This window comes from Myotis daubentonii, chromosome 1 (genome assembly GCF_963259705.1).
Source record: "Myotis daubentonii chromosome 1, mMyoDau2.1, whole genome shotgun sequence".
NCBI classification, from domain to species: domain Eukaryota; kingdom Metazoa; phylum Chordata; class Mammalia; order Chiroptera; family Vespertilionidae; genus Myotis; species Myotis daubentonii.
In genome coordinates, this window is record NC_081840.1 from 179,324,554 (window position 1) to 179,350,919 (window position 26,366).

Sequence of the window (26,366 nt, forward strand, 5' to 3'; positions counted from 1 at the left end):
ATAAATGTTTATAGTAAGCATCCAGATGACTTTGCCTGGTCCCCTTCAGGATGGGGGGAAGGAATGAATTGTAGGGAAAATTAATTTCTGGCTAGACTTTAAATGATAGCACAAAAACAAACATGTTTAATCAAGATGCCGGTGACAGCTCATACTCATTATTGCGATACATTTGTGCGGCTGTAATTTCTCTCCCATTGTGGTGTTTGCTTCTCTTCACATTTCCTCAGGCTGGTCCCCCCCCCCCCCCCCTTGGAAATCAGCAGGTCATTTCCCCTTCCTTCATGCTCTTGATAGATTTCACTCTCAACATTCACACACTACCAGCTCTGGACTGCTGTGCTTAGGGTGAGTCAAGCAACAGGAAATGCTTACTGACAGAGAACAGCAATTTCTTTTTCATCTGAGGAAGAAACTAGAGTTTTAGGATGCATATCACACTCAGCCCTTTTAAAAAATATATATGAAATCCCAAATCCTTTCTTTTCCATAGAACAAATATTTGGTCTCCAGGCTATTTTTAATGTTTCAGTTCTCTTGGTCATGACCTGGTTTATAGAAATAAGGATAGTCCTCAAATCATTGAAGTTGAAAGGTTTGAGCCCATATCTGTAATTGTGTCCTATGGCCAAAGCTACTTGGATTGGGGCAGTGTGGTATGTGATGGCATTTGAATATATGAAAAAGGACTCAGTCTTAAGCTAAATGCTGAAAAACGCTTTGGTAGGGTGTTGGAATGTTGGTATGATGAGGTGGTGGGTGTGGACAGGTTCCCACTGGTTGCCGACCTGTTCACACAAGCTGTCACCCTGCAGCTACAGAAAGCTGCTTTCAAGTTACCTATAGAGTGAGCTTGAGTGCTTTGGCTTTTGTGTTTTTGGCTCAATGTGGGTCTCTGGTTTCACAGCTGTGCAGGAGCGCTATTCCTCCTTGGTCGTTCTGGGATTCATGCCCTCTTTTCTCTAGTCCTTACCCTGTTTTGTGTGTCCCTGAATGATTTGAGGAGTCTTCTCTGTACCCAGAGAGTGCGTGTTTCCAGAGAGACAGAGAGGAAGCCACTCACATTCCAAACCAAGACTAAACCTGTTAGAGTGGCTCTTAATCTTAAATATTGCCAAAATTTTAGCTATATTTGGCATCTGAGAATGACCTAGATTATGTTCAGAAATCATTCTTTGAAACTAGAGGTGGGAAGCCTCGGGCTTCCGGATGAGCAAGAAAATCTTTAATAAAGTTGTTGGCTTCGCATTGCAATCCTGCATTGGCATCAATCCAAGAGATAGCATCTAAGAAAGAGCCAAAAAGTAGGCTGTGCACTACTGTATGGTTTGTGTTTTGTTTAAATCTTGGCATTTTTTTCTTTATATTCTTAGCTCTACTGAAGTCACTGCAGTGTTTTTATTTTCCTGAGAAGCTGAGAATCCTTAATCTTTTTTTTTAACCCAAGTATCATTCATTTAATCATTCTGCAACTATTTAGGAGTGCCTATAGTGAGAAAGTCTCTGCTAGACGCTGGAGAGTATGGTTTTTAGCTGGACTCAGCTGGCCGAGTTGTACATCCATGTCCCAGGTCAGATTACCCCAGAAGCTGGCTCTGAGATGGATATTACAATGTAGAAACTTGACCTGGAAGAACAGAAACAGGATTGGGCAAGGGAAGAAGTTGGACTGTGATCAGTCTCATTGGAGGCCCCATCCAACCCTACAGCGGACACTGATAACTATTCAGAGTCATGTGGAATTGGGACAATAGGACTAAGTTTAGGCAAAGGACTAGGGCGTGACCGCTAGCAGAGGCAACTCCTCCAATACTGAGCGGTCTGCAGGGCACATCATAGCGTCCACTACATTATACTAGGACACTTTCAACATGTCCACAGAAGACCTTGACTCAACTGGCTTGTCTCAGAGTAAGACATCAGGGACAAAGCAGATCTAGAATTGGTTAGGTCAGCACCTCCACGGCATATTCAAGGACCTTTCCATCTTGATGCTCTGGTAACCCAAGGGGTGGGCTTTGTATCTTGGCTTTCTTTTCGTCACGGTTACCAGAGGGCTATGGCAGGTCTGGGCATCACTGTGAAAAAGGAGACGCCAGCTCTACCCTGTGCTCTTTCTAGTGTTGAGGAAACTATTCCCTCATCTTTCTCTTTTTATTATGGTGGAATATATACAACATAATATTTATAATTTTAACGATTCACAAATACACAAGTCTGTGGCATTAAGTACATTCACAGTATTTTATAACCATCACCACCAATCTATACCCAAAACTTTGTCATCATTCCCAACAAAACTTCTGTATCCATTAAACAATAATTTCCCTTTCCCTCTAGCTCCAAATAACCTCTATTCTATTTTCTGTCTCTATGAATTGGCCTACTATAGGTACCTCATGTAGGTGGAATCCTAACAATACTTGTCCTTCTGTGTCTGGTTTATTTCACGAAGCATGTTTCCCAGGTCAACCTATGTTGTGGCATATGTCAAAACTTCATTCTTTTTTATGGCTAAATAATATTCCATTGTATGTATATTCGGCATTTTGTTTATCCATTCATCTATTGATGGACATTTGGGTTGTTTTGCCTTTTGGCTATTATGAATAACTAGAGGGTGGGGTCCCTTGGCCTGGCTCTCCAACATCCCCCGTGGGGTCCCGGATTGCGAGAGGGCAGTTCTCAGGTGAAGGCACCGCAGCTTGGCAGCTCCTGCGTTGAGCGTCTGCCCCCTGGTGGTCATTGCACGTCATAGCTACTGGTCAGATGGTCACTTGGGCTTTTATATATAGACATGGTTCTGTGAACATTGGTGTGGTGTACAAATATCTGTTCAAGTCTCTGCTTTTCATTCTTTTGAATACCCAGAGGTGGGATTGCTGGATCATGTGGTATTTGGTGTTCACCTTTCGAGAAAGTGCCACACTGTTTTCTGCAGCAGCTGCTCCATTTTACATTCCCACCAGCCATGCACGGGGTTCCAGTTTCTCTACATCTTCACCAATGTTTGTTTCCCCTTTTAAAAATTGTAGCCATCCTTTCTCTCATAGCTTTATGGCCACCATGACCAATTCCTGAATTAATTATTGGTTAAGTGAATGAGATCACCATGATTGTCTCAAATCGGTCAGGACTCATGCCCTGTGTAGTGTTCATTTCCCTGAAGGACATGTTACAAGGAGGACAGATGCATATCTGAACAAAGTCAGTGCATTCCAGCAAGAAAGAAAGGACGTGGGTGGATTATAGGGAGGCTACCATTAATGTTGGCCATGGAGAAGCGTTAAAAGTGTCAGTGCCCAGACCAGACATCCTGATTCAGTTTGATTCAGTTGGTCTGCAGTGAGTGCCCATCCTCAGTCATTTTTCAATGTTTGCCCAGTTGATTCTAACTTGCGGTCAGGGTTGAGATCCATGATGGAACAGGTGAGATGGCCCCATGCCAGCAAGTATGAATACCGAGAGTTGAGAAGTACAACAAGCTGTAGGAACGGTGTTCTGGGCACCTTGCCTGGTCCAAGGAGGCCAAGGAAATGCTCCAAGAGTAGGTGATGTTTACCGATATTTGGAAAAGGCAGGTCAGCCAGACTAGGGAAGTGTCATAGACCAGGGGACTCCTGATCCAGGGTCTTTGTACTTGTGGTGCCCTCTGCTTGGAATCCTCTACCCCATTTATCCATAGGATTAACTTCTCACTTCCTTCAAGTCTTTCCTCAAAAGCTATGGTGTCAGTAGGCCTTCCCTGGACACCCTGCCCTTACTTCATATTCTCCCCTGCTTTATTTTTATCTTAGTATTTACCACTAACATGCTGCATTTATTGTTCATTTTATTAGCTGTTTTTCCTACCAGAAAATATGTATAAAAACAACTTCCCCACCAGAATACCCTCACTCCTTAAAGGCAGGGATTTTTGTCTGTTTTGTTTATTTTATATCCCCAGTGCTAGGACAGTACCTGGCACATAGTAGGCACTCCATCCATTTATTGGTACTGCTTTTTACAGTGGAGAAATCTGAGGCTCAGTGAGATTACATAATTTACTCAACATCCCACAGCTAGGAAGTGGCGGAGTTGGGTAGTTACTACAGGGTGGGGCAAAAGTAGGCTTACCGTTGTGTGTATACGAAACACAGAGTTAATTCTTGTATTATTATTTATTAATTGTATTATTTTTTCCTTAACTGTAAACCTACTTTTGCCCCACCCTATATTCTATAATGCTTTACGATATGAAAGTACCATTTAGTCAAAGGACAGAGCAATATCACTGGCCCTTCTCCAGCCTCCCTCCCGCCCACCAGTTGAGGAAAAATCTTTTACATGAGGAAGGGTTCCATGCGGGAGGCTTTGTGGCACTGCCCTGTGGAGCCTTGACGAGGGCGTTCAGATCAGAGTGCTTTTAAGCAAGGACGGTGGGAAGCCATCTCAGCACTTGTTTCGGGGCAGGAAGGCCAGTGACTGTATGACGTGCAGAGCAGCTGCTCGAGGGGCACGGCAGGCAGCAGGAAGGAAGAGAGGCAGCATGTGTTTGAAATGCTTGGGGAGGATTTTTACAGCTGTCACTGGCAATCCCACCCAGACTCGCCTAAACATTCCTTCCTGTTCCATCCGTTACAGTGAACACATAAAGAGGAACCCTAGCAGAATACAGGAAGAGCAATCAGAGAACAACCCTATAATTAGATCCGCCAAAGCTTTGTTAGAATGAGGGCAGTGATTTTTAAATGCGTCTTTTTTTGAGGAAGAGGAAATTGGGTGGACGGTGGCTGTGCCAGGAGGTGAAACCCGGGCCTTTCCTCCTCCAGCTTGGGAAGCCACACGGCTGGCGCTGTCCCTGCACCGGGACCAGCCCCCTGGGGGAGCGGAGTTTCTGGAAGCAGAGCCCAGGCAGCAGGTGGCTTTCCTAAACAGTTCAGAGGGAGGAGGCAGGGCCAGGGCAGGAGTGGAGGGGGATTCCATAGGGCCAGGCAGAGCGAGGGCCTGGCACCTCCCGAAGCCAAGGGGGCCCCGACACACTTAGGCTGGTGCCCAGCACAGAGCCAGTCCTCAATACGTTTTCTTTTCCAGAACAAAACGAGGGGCTGAGACAATGGCTCAGAGCAGGACCGGGAGAGGCTCTTTTCAAAGGTCCTAGTGGTAACCCAGAGAGTAGAGGAAGGAACAGAGCCACTTAGGCTGCAAAATGCCTTCTGTTGGCAACGACTAGCTGCTTGCTCTCCTCCTCAGAGGTGCAGACAAGGAGCTGCCGCAGCAGCAGTCTTGGGCTCTGGGCATGTCTTCCATGTTCCCTTCAGAGCACCTGCCTGTGCACATGCTCACCACCAGTCCCAGGCCCCTGACAGGTGCCTGCACGCTTCACCCAGATCCCTCCTCAGCTGATGCCCTCACCCTCCAGCTGCTGTCCTTTCTGAGAGTGGCCCTTGCCCACATGGAATTCTGGGAATGGCCCTTGCCCCTCCCAGGAGCGCCCTGAGACCAGTGGCTGCAGGATACAGGACACCTTCCAGTTTGAAACAACTCTACAGGGTCATCCAGCCAGAGCCCCCACTGGACCTGGAGAAACTCACTGTGGGTGAGCGTCCCCAGTCATGCCTTCCAACCCTTCCCCACGGGTGTCTGAGAGCACTCCCGAAAGCCTCTGCCTGTGACTGTGGGGAGCCCACTCCAGGGCCCAGCCCTTTGTTGTTTGTTGCCTTTGCCTCCTCAACCACAGCCACTTATCTGACCTCCCAGAAAACCTCTTTCTAGCCCAATGACTAGAAAGCAGGTGCTGATGGGTTAATATGTTGTCCAATAAAGTTATTGTGGGAGCCGATACTTATGTGAAGCTAGCAATCTACAAAACATGCTTGCATATATGATTTCATTTCCAAAGCAGAATAGCACGATGATCTCCAAAGTGAGTCTGTCCGGATTTGAATCTTGGTCCTACTACTTATTAGTCTTGTGAACTTGGGCTACATAACCTTTCTATTGCTCCACTTCCCATCTGTAAATGGCATAGTAGTGGTCCATTCCTCCTAGGGTTTTTGTTAGGATGAAATGAGTCAGTAGTCGTAAGGTCTCAGAATAGTCATGATACACAGTAAGCACATAGTGTATGTGAGTTATTAGTATTTGATCCTCCTAAGAACTCTGTGAGATATTATGATTAGTAACTGGGTTAGGCTTCTCTTGTACCCCGCCTTGGACTCTTCCAGCCCACTTTTTCACTCAGTCCTCGCTAAAGCCACCTGCTGGCACAGGTACAATCCAATAGCACCTTGCTCAGCTGTTCTTATTCTTCTCCTCCTCCTCTTCCTCCTTTGCTTCCTCCTCCTCCTCCTCCTCCTCCTCCTCCTCCTCCTCCTCCTCCTCCCCCTCCTGCTTTTCTTTTGGAGTGGCTTAAAGTTTTATTTTAAAAAGTGGGGTGGAAAAAAAGTATATGAATGAGAATCTGCATATTTTTTGTTCCTATTTATTCTCCACATGCATCTACTATGACAAATTGTAGCCAACAGCTCCTTTTTTAATGAACAGACTCTGAGGAGGAAAGAAAACCTCAAACCAGGCACCTTACAAAAAGCTCTCCTTTTCTTTCTGGTTTTGGGGAAAGAGCTTCTAACTTACTAATAGCTAATAAAGGTTAGCCTTGAATGAAAAATTCAATAGGTGTGAGACTTAGCCTCTGTGGAGTGCAGCTGTCCCTTCTGGGGACCCTGGGGACCACTGAGAGCCGGCACCCTGACGAGGCTGCAGTGATCCGCTGTGTGCTAGTCCTTCTTGCAGGAGAGCAGATCTTAGGATCTCCTTACACTCTACTGCCTAGTTATAGCAGCGCGTCACATACACATCATTCATTCCCTAATGCAGATGATGGCACACGCATCTGCTCAAGACACTTGGAAAGAGAGTGCTAGAAGAGAAAGAGAAAAAGAGCCTGCTTGGGGAATGCGTGAATCCATGGTTGACAGCGGTTCACCATGTGTGTTCCCGCAATCTTGCAGCTCCTGGCTGCTTCTCTGTACTGCTTATTTCTTACTTCCTGCCACCTCCACCTGAGGGGCCTGTGGAACACATTCAGCCATTCTGACCCAGGCAAACGTGGAAGCGTGATGGAGCTAATACCCCCGTGTGGCATCCCTGTAGTCCCTTCTTTTTTGCCCCCTCAAGGTCCAACTTCATTGCCCAGAGCAGCGGGCACCCCAGGCTTGGCTTGCCCCCCTTCCCTGTCTCATTCTTCCCAGTTGCCCACTCCTGTGTATGAGCTCGGAACCCATGCTATCTCCCCTACACAAGCCCTGCCTCGTGTCCTGTGTTATGGGAACCATCTAATTGCACAAGAGGAGCGTGAAAGAATAAAAAGAGGCCCGTTCAATATCCAGAATCAGATCTTGACGCAAGTCAAAGCCTCCCACCTGCCGAATCTCATGCCCTCACACCTCCCAGTTGATACATGTGCATCTTAACGGAGGCTTGGAAGCTTGATTAGCCAATGGGAGGCCAGGGAGGAAACAGCTATGAACAGGTGGCTCTGGACACTTTCCTGTCACAGCCCCTCTCCTGTCCGCACATAGAGCTGGTCCTACGTGGCCAGAGCACGATGCACAGTGGTTCCACTTGACGGGAGCCTGGACCGGGGATTGTGCTGCATTTGTCTTTATTTCACCAGCACTTGGGCCTGGCATACAGTAGGTGCTCAGTAACTGTTTGCTGGATACACAGGTTCAGAAATCAAACTATTGATGGTTTCTTTTTAATGATTGCTTTTTATGTGCCCATGCCTGTTCCTATTTAGTGTTTATTTTTTATGCTGGTTTGGAATGTGAAGTTTAATGGACAGAGAACATCCTGGGGAGAGGGTTGTTTCCGTTTTTACCAAGCTAAGTTAGCACAGAATCATGTGTCTGAGAATTATTCCAGATATACTGAATACTTCTTGAAATTATTCCAGAAAACCTAATTATTGATGAAAGAAATAGCTAGGAGCTGTCAAAGTGGTGGCTTATAGGACAAATGTAGCCCTAAGACAAATGGGTTTTGCCAGCACAATGTTTATCATTTTATATTGAAATTCCCTTGAAATAGGCTACAGGCCCTACCACTCCCTATAGCATCCTACCTGTCCTAATTCTCAAATCTGTGTTACCTGCATAGACCTTGTAGGTATATGGGTTTGTGGTCCCTGCACAGTGACACACAGCAGGGTATTCCGTATACAGAAAGAGTGGAAGCTGCTGACCAGCACAATTCCTGACTTGTCTGATCGCTTGCTCAGCCTTTCCCACTGCCATCGGCAGTTGCCCACTGATAGCATAATGCCGTGCCTTCCAGGTACTACAAGATCTCCGTGGTGCTCATGTGCTTTGTGGTCCCCACACTGGTGCCCTGGTACATCTGGGGAGAGAGTCTGTGGAATTCCTACTTCCTGGCCTCCATCCTTCGCTATGCCATCTCACTCAACGTCACCTGGCTGGTCAACAGTGCCGCCCACATGTATGGAAACCGGCCCTACGACAAGTACATCAGCCCACGGCAGAACCCGCTGGTCACACTGGGCGCCATTGGTGAGTAGGGTGTGAGAGCCAATGGGGAGAAAGGCAGCTCGATTTTCTTGGCATCTCCTGGTTTTGCGGAATCTGTAAAGAGTGGCAGTGGAGTGGAATGGAATGAACTTGGGCCTTGATGTTAGAATCCTGGCTCATGGACAAGTTACTTAATCTCTGATTTACGGTCTTCTGACCTGTGAAATGGGAATAGCAATGCCTTCTTGATAGGGATGTCGCAAGGATTAAGTAAGATACTTTTTTATGTAAATTGCTTGGTACAGCACCTGGCACATAGCAGTGATCAGTCATTAGTAGGGATTTGTTTTGCCGTGGAAATTTACTTACGGGAGGGCAGCAGTTAACTTCTCTCTGCAACTGCCTGGACCACTCTAGCCTCAGCTGTCCATTTGGCTGATCACAAAAAAACAGGCTTCAGATAAGGAGATGGGAAGAAATGAGACTGTGGCATCTCTGGGCACCACAACACGGTTAAGAGCGAGGCTTCGGGAGTCCAACACGTTTGGTAGAGTCCTGGGTCCTTCACACACTGTCTGGGCAAGTTATCTGGTTCCTCCACACCTCACGTTCTCCTCTGTAAAGCGGGAATAATGGTAGCACTTACCTCCTCCTGGGGTTGTCGGGGGTTAGATAAATTAAACATAGCGTTTGCAGCAGGACTTAGCACAAAATAAGCCTCTAGTGATGTTGTTTTTATTACTCACCATATGGTCTTGAGCAACTGACGTGCCCCTTCTGTGCATTTACATCCTCCTTTTAAAATGGGGATGATCGTCGCTTGGAGGTGTGAGGGTTACAGGAGTTCATTCTCATTAGAGTGCTTCGCACCGGGGCTGGCACCCGGCAAGGGGCTGATAAGTGTCGCGCTAGCTCTGTAGAAGTAGTCAGGCTTCTTGGTGAGCTGAGCCTTGAGCACAGAGCTCAAACCCAGGGGGAGAAGTCCCTGCTGAGGAATAGGGGTGATCCCCGCATCACTCAGCAGCGAGCTTCCACTGCCACTTTGCTAGGGTTTTCCATTTAAGACCCTGGGGATCTTTTGTTGACAAGAGCATATCTAAGGTGGAATGACACCAGATTTAGCTATGGGATGACGGATAAGCAGAGAGAAAGGTGCCCTGGGAAGCTGGAGGAAGAGTTTCCTGTCCCTCCTATTGCTTTCTCCTCTTGTCACCCTCCATCTTCTGGAAGGACTCTGACGAGGGGAGCCGCGTCCAGCGTTGACCCTGAGAGTGGACGTGGGTGGGGACAAGAGAGACTGTTACCATTTTACATAGAGAAGGAGGCCCAAGAAACCCACAGAAAGTGGCCATGGCACACGCTGTGAAGAGCTGGGTACTGGTTTTATGTTTACCCAGGTCCACATGGGGCTCCCAGTCCTTGGAAGGCTCTTATTATACCCAGCTGTACAGACCACTGACTATTTCTGAAAATACGGGGGAGGGGGACCTAAACTTCTCTATACCATACTCTAGACCAGGAAAAAAACTAAAAATGACCAAGGTGGAGGGGCAGAGCAGAGAAGACCACAGGAAGAAAGTTGCAGACTACAGATCAATCCATCTGCTGCACTCGTTATAGAGCAGAATCCTTCAGATGTGGTCAACAGAAGAACTATGTGATGACCGATAGCCACTTAACTAGTGATGGAAGAATCGTGCAGTTCTTTAAATAGTAAAAAACAGTGCCTATATAACCCAGCAACTCTGTTCCTCGATTTATACCTAAGAGGAATGAAAACATACGTGCACACAAAAAGTTGTATATGAATGCTAATAGCAACATTATTCATAATTGCTAAAAAGTGGAAATAATCCAAATGTCCATCAACTGATGAATGGATAAATACAACTGCATAAATACAGTGGCACGATATGTGGTATATCCATATAAAAAGAAATGAAATGCTGATACCTGCCACACCTTGAAAACATGATGCTGAGTGAAAGAAACCAGTCTCAGAGGATTACATAATACGATTTCATTTATGTGAAATGTTCAAAATAGGCAAATCTATAGAAATTGTATCAGGGTTCTCCAGAGAAACAGAAACTCTCTTTCTGTGTGTGCGTGCGCGTAATGTTCCTCATAATAAATTTCCCTATACATAGACACAGTAGGATGTTTACGTAAACATAGATATATCCTATTGTTTCTGTGTATAGATAGAAAGATCGATTGATTTATCATGATTTAGCTCATGCTATTGTGGACGCTGAGAAGCCAGGATCTGCCATCTGCAAGCTGGAGACCCAGGGAAGCCGGTGATGTAATTAAATCCAAGGAGCTGAGAACCAAGAGAGCCAATCGTGTAAATTCCAGCCCGAAGGCAGGAGAAGATGAGATAGATGCCCCAGTTCAACCAGAGAGTCAGGAAAAAAGGGGCAAATTCCTCCTTCCATTTGTTCTATTCAGGCCCTCAATGGATTGGATGAAACACACCCACACTGGGGAAAGTGATCTACTTTACTGAGTCCATTGATTCCAATGTTAATCTCATCCAGAAATACTTTCATAGACACATCCAGAATAATGTTTAATAGGTAACCCTTGGCCTCGTCAGGTTGACAGAATTAACCATCACAGCCCTGGCTGGTTGCTCAGTGGTTAGAGCATTGGCCCTCAGACCAAAGGCTCGCAGGTTCGATTCCCAGTCAAGGTTCATACCTCAGTTGCAGGTTCCCCAGCACTGGTAGGAGGCAACCAATCGATGTGTCTCTCTCATGTTGATGTTTTTCTGTCTCTCCCCCTTCTCCCTCCTTTTCATTCTCTCTAGAAATCAATGGGGGGAAAATGTCCTCAGGTGAGGATTAAAAAAAATTAGAATTAAGCATTACACAGACAGAAAGTAAGGCTGGGAGGTGTGAAAGATGGTTGGGAGATGACAGCTCTGGGGTTTAGCCAATGAAAATATTACAATTCATTATGATGATGGATGCACAGTCTGAGCATTCTAAAAACCATGAAATCTTATACTTTAAACAAGTGAATTGTATAGTGAGTTATATCTCAATAAAGTTGTTTTTAAAAAATCAAATGAACGAAGCTCTGAAAGAATCTCCCACCCCTTCTGAAAATACTTTAACAAAAAGGAGGAAAAGCTGCTATTCACTGGGAAGGATAGACTACTATATAGACAGATTTCATATATTTAACGATCCAACCCTTGATTTACTTACCTATTGGAACAATTCTCATTTATTTCTCCCATGCTCTCCCAAGGTCTCACTCTACTCACCCTAGTCCACAGAGGCTGTTTTCCTTTTATGAACATACTAGAGGCCCGGTGCATGAAATTCGTGCACAGCGACGGGGGGGGTGGAGTGGGGGGGGTCCCCTCCCACAGTCCAGCCTGCACCCTCTCACAAGCCAGGACTGCTGGCTCCCAACTGCTCTCCTGCCTGCCAGCCTGATCACCCCCTAACCACTCCCCTACCAGCCTGATCAATGCCTAACTGCTCCCCTGCCAGGCTGGTCACCCCCAACTGCCCTCCCTTGCAGGCCTGATCACCCCCAACTGCCCTCCCCTGCTGGCCATCTTTGACCACATGGGGGCGGCCATCTTGTGTGTTGGAGTGACGGTCAATTTGCATATTACTCTTTATTATTTAGGATATCAAAACGATGGTCTGTTACCAGCCTCTCAGCACTTAGCTTAAGAAGTACAGCTCTGAAGTCATGGTGGCGTGTCTCCATTCATAGAGGAAATTATCTAGTGACGTTATGCTGATAACTTTGTTGTTATTTTGTTTACACTGAGTTGTTCTAGCCAACTAAGTAAAGCTTCCTAAGGGCAGGAACCAAGTCTTTTGCTCTCTAAAGAGCCTGCCACAGTGCCTGGCACATGGTAGATCCTCAGTAGATGAGTGATTAACATATCCGTGCAGAGAGGTGGTGGATGGTTTATTTCAATGCTCCTTTCTCTCCCAGGCGAAGGCTTCCACAATTACCATCACACCTTTCCCTTTGACTATTCTGCGAGTGAATTTGGCTTAAATTTCAACCCGACCACCTGGTTCATTGACATCATGTGCTGGCTGGGGCTGGCCACTGACCGCAAAAGGGCAACCAAGCCGATGATCGAGGCCCGGAAAGCCAGGACTGGCGATGGCAGCGCTTGAACCCGGAGCTGCCGTCCAACCTGCCCGCCGCTGACACTTTGGTTCATGCCTTCTGTTTCTATAGTTCTCTTGCTCATTGGTTCATGGGAGGGGGCGGAGGGTGGGAGGGAGTGGAATCCATGTGGTTGGGAGATTTTTCATTTGTCTCAAAGTCAAGATACAACTTTCAATGAAAAAAATGTGTAAGTCAGTGTAGCGATGAGTTAACCTTAGATCTTGGACATGTGATTTAATCGCTGTAGCTACATATCAAACATACATGGTCTTGTGCTAGTACCTAATGTTAACCCTGACAGGATGAAGGAAGTTAATATTCTTTCCGTGTGATTCAGGAGAGCATTTTCTTTTCTGCCAATTACCCCAGCATTATTTTTAAACACACTATCTGAAGGAACAGAGAAGCAAGGTGGCAGACAAAGGAGGGGGTCTAAGTAGTAACTAAAGAACGTTTCTGTTTTGTAATTATTGTGTGTTTTTGTTGTTTAACTTCGAGAATTGAACATTTTTAAAAAAGGAGGCTACATGAAGTGGCTCTCCTCTTATTTTTGCCCTATTTACGGCTTGTTAATGCTCTACTGTCTCTGCTCCCCGAGGTCTGCTCGTGGCCCAGCTAGTTTTGTGTCCCGAGCTGTACGGACAGCCGACCCTATAAATCAGTGGCTGGTTGGATGTTTGATTTCGCTCTCTGTGCTATCGTCATCTTAAAAGTATATAACTCGACGTGCCAGACACCAAATGAAGCTCAAATGAAGCTCTCATTTCAGTGTTTAGATGCCTCATTTATATCCAATTGTTCCCAGCCACTGATGCATGTACTTTGGCTGCTTCAGTAATATGCTAAAGAAGCATATTAATTTTCCACACCAGGCCATCAGATTTTACTAACTGACAGTTATCTAGAACTCAGTGTCTACTAATGTTTCACCTGCATGCGGCCTTCATTGGTTTTGCAGCAAAATATAAAGTGATCATTATGTATCTTCTGGATTTAAACATTTTCGTGTGTTAAGTTGCCTTGTAAAGAGCATGTTGAATTAATGGGACAGTGTGCCCTTTGTGTTAGGTGTTAGAGCAAAAGAAAGGCTTAGAGTGTTGGCGTTGGAGCCCTTCAAAGACAGCTCGTTTTAGGGATGATGTAGGATTTAAAATTAAAATTTTAAAGTTTTGAAAAAGAAGCGATGCCAATAGGAGATTGTCATAATGAAGTTCTTCATCCAGCAGGTGTTTAACAGTGTTACTTTGCCATTAAAAAATGTATAAACTATGAGTGGTTTACAATAAATGAGTGTGAATTTATTGGTGTTCTTGACCAGATACTTAAATGTTGTTTAGGGAATGTTCTCTCAAGGGTGCCCGATGCTGACCGCATGGTTCACATTTGATTTGGGCTCTGGGCTAACAGCAGCCCCTGAGACAGGGCCTCTCCTGTCCCATTGGCCTTAGGCACAACCAGAGGGAAAGTCAGCAGGTTACGCTTGGAATCGTTATTTAGAATCTTCTCACTAAAGGACATGCCCCAGTTAGTGCAAATAAATCCAGAACCTCACTCTCTGACCTGGGTGCCAGGTCTCCATCTGTCGCAGTAGCATGAATAAGATAAGGATGGAGGTGATTTTGATGAAAAAGTTCTCCATATTAACCTTACCTGTCAGTCTCAGCAGCATCGAAGAGAAGAAAGTAGCCCAGGAGGCATCAGTTTAAAGTGTGGGAATGTCCTGTTTTTAGCCTCTGGGGCCCTACAAGGCTTATTTCAAGAGTACCCATCCCTGCATCTAGGAGAGCAGAGCCGAGGGAAAGCCGTTCATGTAGCTCATCCCACGCGAGTCATGGCAGCCACACGAGCGAGCCTGGGCTGGCGGAGCAACTCTACCGCGCTTCTGGCCAGCTGCGTGGCCTTGAGAAAATCAGTCTTTCTGGATCCACTTCTCTGACTCCTGATCAAAATTGCTGTTACCGCCCTGACCGGTTTGGCTCAGTGGATAGAGCGTCGGCCTGCAGACTGAAGGGTCCCAGGTTTGTTCCGGTCAAGGGCATGTACCTTGGTTGCGGGCACATCCCCAGTAGGGGGTGTGCAGGAGGCAGCTGATCGATGTTTCTCTCTCATCGATGTTCCTAACTCTCTATTCCTTTCCCTTCCTCTCTGTAAAAAATCAATAAAATATATATTTTTAAAAAGAATTTTTTTAAAAAATTGCTGTTAACATAGGCCAGTGGTCGGCAAATTCATTAGTCAACAGAGCCAAATATCAATAGTACAACGATTGAAATTTCTTTTGAGAGCCAAATTTTTTAAATTTAAACTATATAGGTAGGTACATTGTTATTAACTTAATTAGGGTGCTCCTAAGGTTTAGGAAGAGCCACACTCAAGGGGCCAAAAAGCCGCATGTGTCTCACGAGCCGCAGTTGGCCAACCACGGACCTAAGCTGTGTTTCTAGGCCGAACCACATGAAAGTACCATGTTAATCTGAGCCTCTCTGAACCTCAATATCCTCATCCATGAAATAGGAGCAGTAACGCTGATGCACCTAACGCTGATACACATAACGCTGATAAACCTGGAGGCCCCGGGCACAGGGCCTGGGCCTCGTAGCTATGCAGGAGGTGGTAGCTGAGTGTGAAGAACGTGCCGGACACAAGACAGAAATGGATGTAGTCACGTAACCGCAGACGAGTGAGGAGGACCAGCTCCTAGTTCTTATTTTGCTACTTAATTAGCCGGATGGTAAAGGGTAGCAGACTTTGCCCAAAAGATGCCACTTGGACATAGGATTGTTTTGAGTGAAAGGCGCTTGAAAAGCAGCACATGCAGGAAGGGGGCTCTGACTCCCGCTTCCTGGAAGCAGGCGATGGAGCTCCCAGGTGAAAACCGTGTTCTTTCCAGGAGAGAGAAGACGCATTCTCATCACCCGAGAAAAGGCTGAGAAATCCTTACCTTCCTTTAGCACCTCCCTCCTCCCCCATATGTTTTAGTTTCTGGCTCCCAAATGTGTAATAACAAAATGCGCATGCTTCTCTCCTGCTCATATGTCTTAGGTCAACTTAATGCTCGGGCCCAGCCAGCGACTGTAGGAGGGAGAAGGAACGTCTTGCGCCCCTTCAATGGCCCTAACCTCTCAGAGCTTCAGCGCCCCTTCTGTAAAGGGACCTGAAGGACTGGGTTATCCCGTCTGCTCTGCCCTGTTAGGAGTCATTCCTCTCTGTGTGAAGAAGCCCCCGCAGGCAGGCAGCGCCTTTGCCCCGTGCAACTCCGGGTAGTCTCTTCCTGTCCCTCTGAACCTCTGGCTTCTTTCCGTGCCTCCCGCCAACAGAGGACGACACGTCTGCTCTCAAGGTCGTTTAGGCTTCCGGCAGCTCATATTTCTCCTCATCAGGAGCGGGGCGGGAAGGCTTGTGAAGGGAAGAGGTTGAAGCTAACGGCTAGGAATGAGCTGTGGGGGTTGCCTGTGAGGCTCCTTCATCATTTCAGCCCTATCCCTGGTTACAGAGGAAACTGAAAGCCAGTCTGTGCTCAATGGCTCCTCGTGTGAAAAACAAGGAAGGAAAGAAATGACCTAACCTTCATGGTCCTTTTAAACATTTCCCCATTTTTAGTTCGGGTTTTAGTCTAAGTTCCCTCCTTGCCCTTCCTCGACGTCAAGGAAGTGCTATAAAAGACTGCGCTGCTGCTCTCTCTATGGACCGCAGGGGCCATAACCTCCTGCCCCCACCCTGGGAATGTTCCTGACTTCTAAATTTGCACCATCAGAAGCAAGAGGAAGGAAAGTGTGGCGCGACACACCTCTAAGGCAGCACGCCCGTGTCCTAGCAGCTGCTGCAGCTCTGACAGCTTTTTCTTTTCCTCTGCCTTTCCCCCTCCCTTATGCCTGAGACCAGCCAGCACCGTTCTGCCTGACCTCTCCCAGAATCCAAAAGGAAAACCGCTGCCAGCACCCAAGCTTAGTACACTAAGGAAGAGTACTTTCTCCATAAACAAATGAAAATGAAAACACAGCAATCCAAAATCCATGGGACACAGTGAAACCAGTCCTGAGAGGGAAGTTCATAACACTACACCCCTAGCTAAAAAGATAAGAAAGGAAGGAAGGAAGGAAGGAAGGAAGGAAGGATGGAAAGAAAAGAAAAGAGAGGAGAGGAGAGAAGAGAAAAGAAAAAAGAAAAACTGGTAACTTATCTAACCCTATAACTTATAGAACTAGAGCAGTGGTTCTCAGCCTTCCTAATGCCGCAACCCTTTAATACAGTTCCTCATGTTGTGGTTACCCCCAATTTCATTGTTACAAATTGAACATAATTAAAGCATAGTGATTAATCACAAAAACAATATGTAATTATATATGTGTTTTCCGATGGTCTTCGGCGACCCCTGTGAAAGGGTCGTTCGACCCCCAAAGGGGTCGCGACCCATAGGTTGAGAACTGCTGCACTAGAGCATGGTGTGGTTATATTTTTATTCCACATAAGCCTGAGCTCACAGTGTATGGATCCCCAACACAGGAGCTGCATGTAGAGACTGCTCCTTATCCTGGGCTGTCCGATAACACTTGTGCGAGGGTCAGGGAGGAAGCCAGGGACCCTCTATCAGGTATGCGTGGTGATTGCTGTGATCATTGGTGGAGGATGGATGACTTGGGCTGCCAACAGGAAGATCCAGTGTCTTAAAGACCAAGTGATCAGTGTAGGAGATGATTTTCCAGCTCCAGCAAACTGGAGTGGGTCTTCCCTACCCAACCACCTCATGGCTGAGGAGGATGGGTAGGGAAGACCCACTCCAGGTGCTTCCTGGTCCTGAAATTCCCGCCCATGAATACAGGAAGGGCTCTGCTAGAGCCGACTGGGCTCCCTCTCCTCCCTTCAGTGAACAAAAAGGCACTTAGGCTCTGGGAACCACAAAGTGCTTGTCCCAGATGTACCCACCTGGAGCACATCTATGTGCACTGTTCTCTCCACCTGCTGGACTGAGTTGTTTGTAACACGCAGCGTCCAAATGCTTCCGGTCAGCTGGTCGGATGTGCACACAGTGGCAACATAGGCACATCCGAGGCACAAAAAATGAACACTGATCTCAAAGTGGATGCTGTGGCCTGGATGGTTTCAAAACACGATTTTAAACGCGATTTTGCCTCTGTGTGGGGCATTTTTAAGCAATGATATACTGGACCCATTTTAAACACCTTTTTATTCCATCTGAAGCCAGGGATCCAGGTCAGTTTAAAGTCCCTGAAGTGGATGCGCCATTTCGATTGTGGTTTTGTTTAAACAAATGATTGCTTAGGTCCCTTCTTAGATTCAAAACAAAACAAAACAACAAAAACAAAAATAAACAAACTATAGGAATCGCTAGCAAGCAAGCTTAGAAAAGGTTAGATTCCGCTTTACCCAAAGATGTGACTGGAAGCCATGCTGCTTGTGCATCCCTCTAAAAGAAAAAAGGAAAGAGGCTCAAGCCAGAAAACGGACCTCTTTTGACATCCATGTAAGCAGCTGCAGGTGAAGATAGAATCATGAGGCTGGTTGACTGATATTCATGGACTCTCATTGCGAAGACTAGATATTTCTAAACTATCTCATTTTTTGTTTTAGTTTTGCTTTATATTATTTTGCTTTTTAAGTTTCCAGCTAAGAGATGTCCTTAAAATGAGCACTGCTGTGTGCAGGAAATTACAGCATTGTGATACTTGGAAGCAATAATATGCTTCAAAATAAGGTCACTAACCATCAAATGCCATCGAAGTTCCACACACCATTAGAACTAGGTTGTGTGTGCATGAAGCTCAGAGAGATCACTTAAACCTTCCACAAACTTGTCTTAAAGAATCTGATACATGATCTTTTGTTGTAATATTCAATCTGTTGTTTTTCCACTTGCTTTCAATTCATCACCACCACATACGAAAGAGAAAGTAGAACAGCTTGGGGTGGCATACAAATATAATTACTCTTTTGAAAGTATGCATATTTATCTTTTTTTTTTTTTTTTTTTTGCTACTCCCATTTCACTTCTTTTTCTAGCTCTAAAGAAACGAATGCTCCTTGCTGGTAATATATAGCACTTATGTGTTACTTCTAAGTGAGAACATACTTTTTACAATTTCTAGGCCACTGATTGTAGTGCATTTTTAAAAATTTCCTTTGCATCAAAAAGGAAATCAAATGAAAGCACATCAGGCTTGAAAGGCCACTGGTGGTATCACAGAACCTTAGCAAGCCCATCTGCAAATGACAGCTCAGATCATGGAGTTTGCTCAGCACACCACCTTTAGAAAAAAATAATAACTAAAAAAGGGGAAAAAAAGAGAAAAAAATCTTCATTAGAAAGCTATATTCCCAAACTCCATAAGCTTTGACCACATTTGGCTCAATTTTCTGAACCTACATCTATAACTACATCTATAAAATCATAGGCAAAGAATTCACAACTGCCATTTAATAGCCAAGCAGACCACACTGGTCTTCATCACGTGTTTTCCCAGCCCCACAGAACAGGGCCTGCGAGGTTAGAGGTGCTCAATGAATGCTACTGGATGGATGGATGGATGGATGGATGGATGGATGGATGGATGAGACAGATGGATGCGAGGTACTGCAATGCAGCAAGAAACGCTATTTAGTATTTCTGTGTCTCATCTTTGTAACTCTTTTCTTTACTTGTCCTGTTACATGTGACACCCTAGGCAGGCAGACCCAGGGCTGCCTTGTGCACAGTTGTATCCTAGATCCCAGCAGAGAGCTGTCCGTGGAGCAGGGCCTCTATAACTTCTGTTGAGCTGTCACTGCTTTTGAATATGAGTAGGCCCCACTTTCAGGAACAGTTGACCCAGAAATCCAAACTTAACAGAAGTAAATAAATTAAGAGACAATTCTTAAGTTTACAGAAGTGTTTATTACAGGTTTGCTTTCATACGTAAGCCTTGCAAACATGCCTCGACTTACAAAAATCTTCACTCACGTGTAAGAAGCACCATGTGGTGGGAGACACAAGCTACACCTAAACCTATGAGGATGGTCCGATCACAGAGCTACGTTGAGATGGCCAGTGTTAGGCCCCCTCGGAGCGGCCACCACCCAACCACCAGAATAAGATTGTGCTGAGAAGTAAGACTGGCACAGACTGCTTTCTTTCTGGGTTGAATTTTGTCCCTTCAAAGCCATTGAAGTCCTAACCTCCAGGGCATGGGAATGTGACTGTATTTGGAGACACAGTCTTTAAAGGGGTAATTTAGCGAAGCATCATTTCAAATGGGTCTTTCTCTGCATTTTTCACTGTTTTTACTCTTTCCAGATGTGATGCAGTGATTCCACCAAGAAGGCCGCCTAATTCACATCAACTTCCCAACAGAAAGAGCACTAGATAATGCTTTGCTTTTATTTTTAACAATCAACAGGAATTTACTTAGCTCCTGCTATGGGGAAGACACAGGACTAAGCATAGCAGTTAGATAGATAGGTGGGTGTTGTTCCTGAATCTTAAGAAGGACATGAATTCACCTGGAAGGAAAGGAATCAAACCTTCCCCATTCCCCCATCCCATTGTCCAAATATGATCACATCATTGGGACATTTTTCACAATTGCTTTTCTAAATGTGGTAGAAATGTAAGTGACTTAAGTAAGCCCTGAGTCTTCACTTAAGATTTTGGCCCAGGAAATGCAGGGTGTCCCCCCAAAAATGTATATACACTTTAATAGCTGATAGCTCAATTTTGAAAATGCAATGCATTTTAATAAACACTGCCTTTATAATTATTCAAAGCATGTGCATACATTTTGGCGGGACACTCTATATTAAGTAAGGGGTGGGAGAGGGAGGTGGTCAGTGATATAGACAAAAAGTTACATTCTTCCACTTAAAATAAGCCAAGCATCATGAAACAATTAAATACATTAGTTCCCTTTAATAGAAGCTCAAATCAAATGTCTCACTCCAATCAAACTACGGTAAGTTAGGAGAGAACCCATCTGTCAGCGCCCGGTTCAGCTCCAGAGGACCTGTTTTGAATACAATTGGCTGAGGCCTGTTGGTATCATTAAAAAATTATCTTAACTGCTCACTGCCAACAGTAATTTGCCTTGCATTGTCCACTCCTCGGAAGTAGAACTAATGTTTCCTGCTGCTGTGAATGTCTGTGAAATAACATCACAAGATAAATGCCTGCAGGCAGCTGGAGACAGTGGGCTGATAACTGAGAGGAGCCCTCTGTGGGAAGTGATAAGAGAGACCTATGGGGCCAAGTGCCGGCCACTCTACAAGCACCAAGTTTGGGTTCCAGCGGTAACCCATAGACTGTGGACCTTTCTGAGGCTATTTTGCCTCACTGCTTCAATGACTTGGTACGTTTTCTTCCAGTTGGTTAAGATTCAATGCATTTTTCAAAGATTCTATTGAGAAAAGCCAGAGACCTGAGTTCCTTCTTACTGTCACTGCTGGTGCCCACAGCCCAGCAGGTTCTCCCGGTCTCCCCAGCTTCGAAAGATGGTCAGATCTGGGGAATTTGGACTGCATAGAAAGGCTTATAAGTATTGTAGAGAGTGTCAGTACTTTAGATTCTGGTACCCTCATTGCCTCTCACACTCAGCTGTAAATCTAGGAAAGCAGAACAGGGTGTATATGCATGTGTGGTGTGTGGTCCTCTCTTCTCTCTCCTCTCCCCTCTCCTCCTATCATCATCTTAGCCATATCTCCCTCTCTCTCCTCTTTTCCCTCCCTCCCTTCCACTCTATCTAAAAATCAATGGAGAGGATGTCTTCGGGTGAGGCTTAACAAAATAAAATATGCCCAGCTGGCGTGGCTAACTGGTTGAGTGTCAACCTATGAACCAGGAGGTCACGGTTCGATTCCCAGTCAGGGCACTTGCCCAGGTTGCAGGCTCGATCCCAGTAGGGAGTGTGCAGGAGGCAACCGATCAATGATTCTCTCTGATCACTAATGTTTCTCTCTCTCTCTCTCTCTCTCTCTCTCTCTCTCTCTCTCTCTCTCTCTCTCTTTCTCTCTCCCTTTCTGTCTGAAACCAATAAAAATACATTTTAAAATAATTATAAAAATAAAGAGTGAAGGCTTTCCCTGTTGATTCCTGCTTCCTCCCCCTTTTATCTTCCACAGGCATGACCCCCAATAGATCAATTACATCCCTAACTCAGCCCCAGCATCTGGTCCTGGAGAACCCAACTAGCATCTGCCTTTTTATAACTCCCCCAAGGGATTCTACTGGGCCCCGTCATGATTCCTTGATGTGACTGAGGGGCTTTGGGTTCACACACTGACTTGGGAACAGAACCCTGAGCCTGGCTGCCTTGCCCATGACTGTGGACAAAGAGAGCCAAACCCCGAGACCCCAATTCCTGTCCTCCCAGCCTCCCCACCAGGGTTCCTTCACCATCCACATCCGCACTCCAAACCTGGCTCATCCAGGCTTGTGCAGGGGGTCCGGGGATGCCAGGGAAAGCTGGGGAGACCGGGAGAACCTGCTGGGCCATGGGCACCAGCAGTGACAGTAAGAAGGAACTCAGGTCTCTGGCTTTTCTCAATAGAATTTTTGAAAAATGCATTGAATCTTAATCAACTGGAAGAAAACGTACCAAGTCATTGAAGCAGTGAGGCAAAATAGCCTCAGAAAGGTCCACAGTCTATTGGTTACCGCTGGAACCCAAACTGGTTACTAACTGGGAGCTGAGCTAGCTAGCCTTTCCAGGCCTGGTCTTCGTTGTAAAGAAGAGAAGGTTTAAAAATAGGGTGTTTTTTGTGTGTTTTTTTTTGGAGGGGGGTGGTTGAAAAGGTGAAGGTCTTAAGAAGTACAAGTTGATAGTTACAAAATAGTCATGGGAATGTAAAGTGCAGCATAGGGAACAGAGTCAGTAATGTTGTAGTAACTACCTATGGCACCAGGTGGGTACTAGAAATATCGGCAGGACCACTTTGTAAAGTCTATGATTGTCTAACCACTATGCTGAAGTTAGGACAAAGTAAGATTGAACATAAACTGTAATTGAAAAATTAAATTTTAAAAAAGAAAAAGTTAACAATAACAAAAGGAGGTGGGGTTCTCTGCAAGCAGGATGATTCTGAATCGCTTAGGTTGGGCTGTGGGGCATCCAATGCGCTTTGGGGACACATCTAGTTAGTAAACCCTAGTCCTATTTTTGCAACACTCCACATATTTTTTTTCATTCTCTCAAGATGGGATGAGTGCCACTAAATCCTAAACAGAAATTAACTTAGTTGTAAAAAGTGGGTATGTCAGAGAGAGAGTAAACATTCAGCCTACATTTTCTAGGGCAGTTCTAATTTCAAGGATTCTGTCCGGTTAAAAATACACTTATGATCAGACCATATATCTTCTTTGAGGTTCATAAAATTTGGTCCTATTGTTCACGCAGCATTTTTAGGAGAGGGGAAGAGATGGAGAAAGGGGAAGTATGAACTTCAAAAATGGTAAGATCCAGTCCTAGCGTATCAATGACTGTTTCTTTCATGTAATAACAAAGCCCAATTATTCTCCACTAGTGTTCCCCACTCCTAGATCTTTAGATGTGTGATTATTTCTTGATTTTCTTCCGGGGGGGTGGGGGTTGAGGGCTAGGGAAATGCCACATGAGAGAGAAAAACTGCTAGTCCCCAGATGGCAGGGTGCAAATCCCAGTCTCAGGCAGCTTAGCGATGCTGAGGCCCTTTGCCTGGGAGCTTGCTTCCCCCCTAGATTAGGCTGCCACATGCACTGTACTGGGGCAGGAAAAACATTTGTGACCAGGAGTCATTTTTGCTTCCTTGCACAAATTTGCCCCTGAACAACAGCAAAAATTTAGGATCTTTTCAGGCTCCATGTGCAACCCAAATGGCCCTGCTGCCCTCCCACCCCATTCCCCTCCCATGGGTCCTGGGACCGACCCCACAGGAGACTCTCAGTGGTGGAAACACTGGTGCAAGCCATTCTCTCCAAGCTGTTCTCTGTAATCTGGGACACCTCCCCAAGAGCAACCCTCCACCTTTCCCCTCATCCTCACCCCTGCTCTCCCCTCAATATTCTTTTGTGATTTATTGCCTCAGACTCTTCCCTTCATTTGGTAGAGCTCCCCTGTGCATTTGGATTATTTTCCAAAACTCCCTTTGGAAACAAACTCTCCCATTTCAGCCTTCTCATGTACAAGCTGCTCCTCTCCGTTACCAAACAGTCATTGGGGTCACCTCCTACTGATATTTCAAATCCGTCCCTTCTCCACTCTCATGCGAAAGCCTCTACTCTGATCCTCCTCCGGCGACGTGCACACATTCACATAAGCACCACCTCCCTCTCTTTCATAGCCTCCAAGTTGTTCCCCCCTAAACATGAAGCACTTTGCCTTCTTGCTCATTGCGTACTTTCTATGCCAACTTCCAGAAGTTGTTATGTCTGTGTGAACAACTTAGATGAATTAGTTAGAATCAGTTTGGCTGTACATAAAATACCCAGGTAAGTGGCTGAAACAATACTGTCCTCTCACACAAAATAAGTGTAGAAGCCATGCAAACCAGGGCGAGCATGGCGAGTCCCTGTTATTGGGGATATGTTCTGTCTTTCTGTTCCACCTTCCTAACCTAGGTGTTCACCCTTAAAATGGCCTCATAGTCCCAACTGGCTGAAAGGCTGAAAGAAGAAGTGAAGGAAAGAAATGGCAAACGGTGCACCTCCCAGGTGATGGCTCGGTTCAAAATTTCCCTTGATACTTCCACCCCACCCAGTGACTTCAACTTACACATATTCTTGGCCACCCCAACTGCAAAGGAAGCTGAGAATTGTGGTCTTTAAGCTGGTTCCATTGCTGTTCTGAGGAGACTCAAGGTTCTATTAGTATTGGACAGGCAACTAACATTCTTGGCTTGTAGTTTCTGTCCAATATCATGACCCCTTCATTTCTACTCAACTTCACCGACCTATTCCTTCGGCCATTCTCTGAACTTTGCTACCCCAACCCCTTCACTTCCTGATCTACTAAGTTCTAGCATCCTACTCTCTGACCCTCACCACCTACCTTGTCATTCCTGTGTTCTCACATCTGTCCTCCCACCACATGGGGATATCAAATCTAGTCCCTAGATCCTTCTTCTACTCCCCACACTTACAAAACGTTGCATCAGTTTAGGTCCTCAAAGAGCCCAACACCAAGATGGAATAATTATATGTACAAGAGGTTACAGAGGGAGAGGCCTGTGAGGACAAGGGGGGTGGATCCGGAGTAATCAGGGAGAGCCTGGGAAGCATGACGCAGGCCTGACACCGGTGAAAGGGGGGAGGGAAGAGGCTTGAGGAGGAAGAGCCTCTGACCGCAGCATCGTTCAGAGAGAATCTCGGCCAGGTCATCGGAAAGTCCCTGAGCCAAAATGGTCCCTTAGAGGACTCCGGTGTTTGGCAGGAACAGTCCAGATCCAGTGTTCCCTCTGGGTTCCACTTCCTGCCCCTTTGAGCACCCACACATTTATCTTCACCCCTACAATTCCCACGCCTCTCCTAAAATCCCAGCAGGGGCTCTCTCCGCTTCCTTCCTGTGTCCTTCATTGCTTGCTTTCGATTTCCTCCAGGTCCTGGCCTCATTCATTAGTCCATGTTCTTCCGCTTCTTCAACCCTGCCAGCAAGAGGTAACAGCAGGATTGTAAAGCAGCACAGTGGGGGCCGGGTCAACGCGGGAACGAAGGGAAAGCTTCATGGTGTAGGCATGCCAAATAGCTTGGCCCTTATCCTGTGACAGGGAGGTATGGGCCACAAGAAGGAATTAACCAGGAAATGACTGACATTTGGGTCACACTGGGGGCAGCATGAGGAGAAAATGTCAGAGAACAAAGACAGGAGCCAAGGCCTGGAGCAGGCCTGTTAACAGATCGTGGCAGTTCTGGGAAAATGAGAAGAAAGACTGTAAAGAGTCCTGGAAACGCAAGTTAAAATGTGAAGTTGGCACCCAGCTGGTGTGGTTGAACTTCGACCTATTGAGCCCAGAGGTCACGGTTCAATTCCTGGTCAGGCACATGCCCAGGTTGCAGGGATCCCCAGTAGGGGGCGTGCAGGAGGCAGCTGATCAATGATTCTCTCCCATCATTAATGTTTCTATCTCTCTCTCCCTCCCTCTTCCTCTCTGAGAGATATATATATATACTAGAGGCCCGGTGCACAAAAATTTGTGCACTCGGGGGGAAGGGGGGGTCCCTCAGCCCGGCCTGTGCCCTCTCGCAGTCTGGGACCCCTCGGCAGATAACGACCTGCTGGCTTAGGCCTGCTCCCGGGTGGCAGAGGGCAGGCCTAATCCCTAGGTGCAGCCCCTGGTCCGGCTCAGAGCAGGGCCAATTGGGGAGTTGGGGCGCCGCCCCCTGTCATGCACAGAGCAGGGCGGATTGGGAGGTTGTGATGCCACCCTCAGTCACGCTCAGGGTAGGGCCGATTGGGGGGTTGGGGCACCGCCCCCTGTCACACTCAAGGCAGGGTCGATGGGGAGGTTGTGGCACCACCCCCTGTCACACACAGAGCAAGGCCAATCAGGGGGTTGGGGAGCTGCCCCCTGTCATGCACAGAGCAGGGCCCATCAGGGGGTTGGGGAGCTCCCCCCTGTCACGCATAGAGCAGGGCCCATCAGGGGGTTGAGGAGCACCCCTCTGTCACTCACAGAGTAGGGCCGATAGGGGAGTTGGGGCACTGCCCCCTGTCACACACAGAGCAGGGCGGATCAGGGGGTTGG

The 26,366-nt window shown here is 46.4% G+C and overlaps 1 protein-coding gene across 1 annotated transcript in view; it reads left to right on the forward strand.

Annotated features, from left to right (window-relative positions):
- Positions 1-13,966, forward strand: part of SCD5 (stearoyl-CoA desaturase 5) — a 146,735-nt gene extending 132,769 nt beyond the window's left edge. The window contains exons 4-5 of the mRNA XM_059667196.1: positions 8,320-8,552; positions 12,480-13,966. Of these exons, the coding sequence (XP_059523179.1) occupies positions 8,320-8,552; positions 12,480-12,670 (424 nt within the window). The 3' untranslated portion in view covers positions 12,671-13,966. The remainder of the gene's footprint in view (positions 1-8,319; positions 8,553-12,479) is intronic.
- The last annotated feature ends 12,400 nt before the right edge of the window (positions 13,967-26,366 follow it).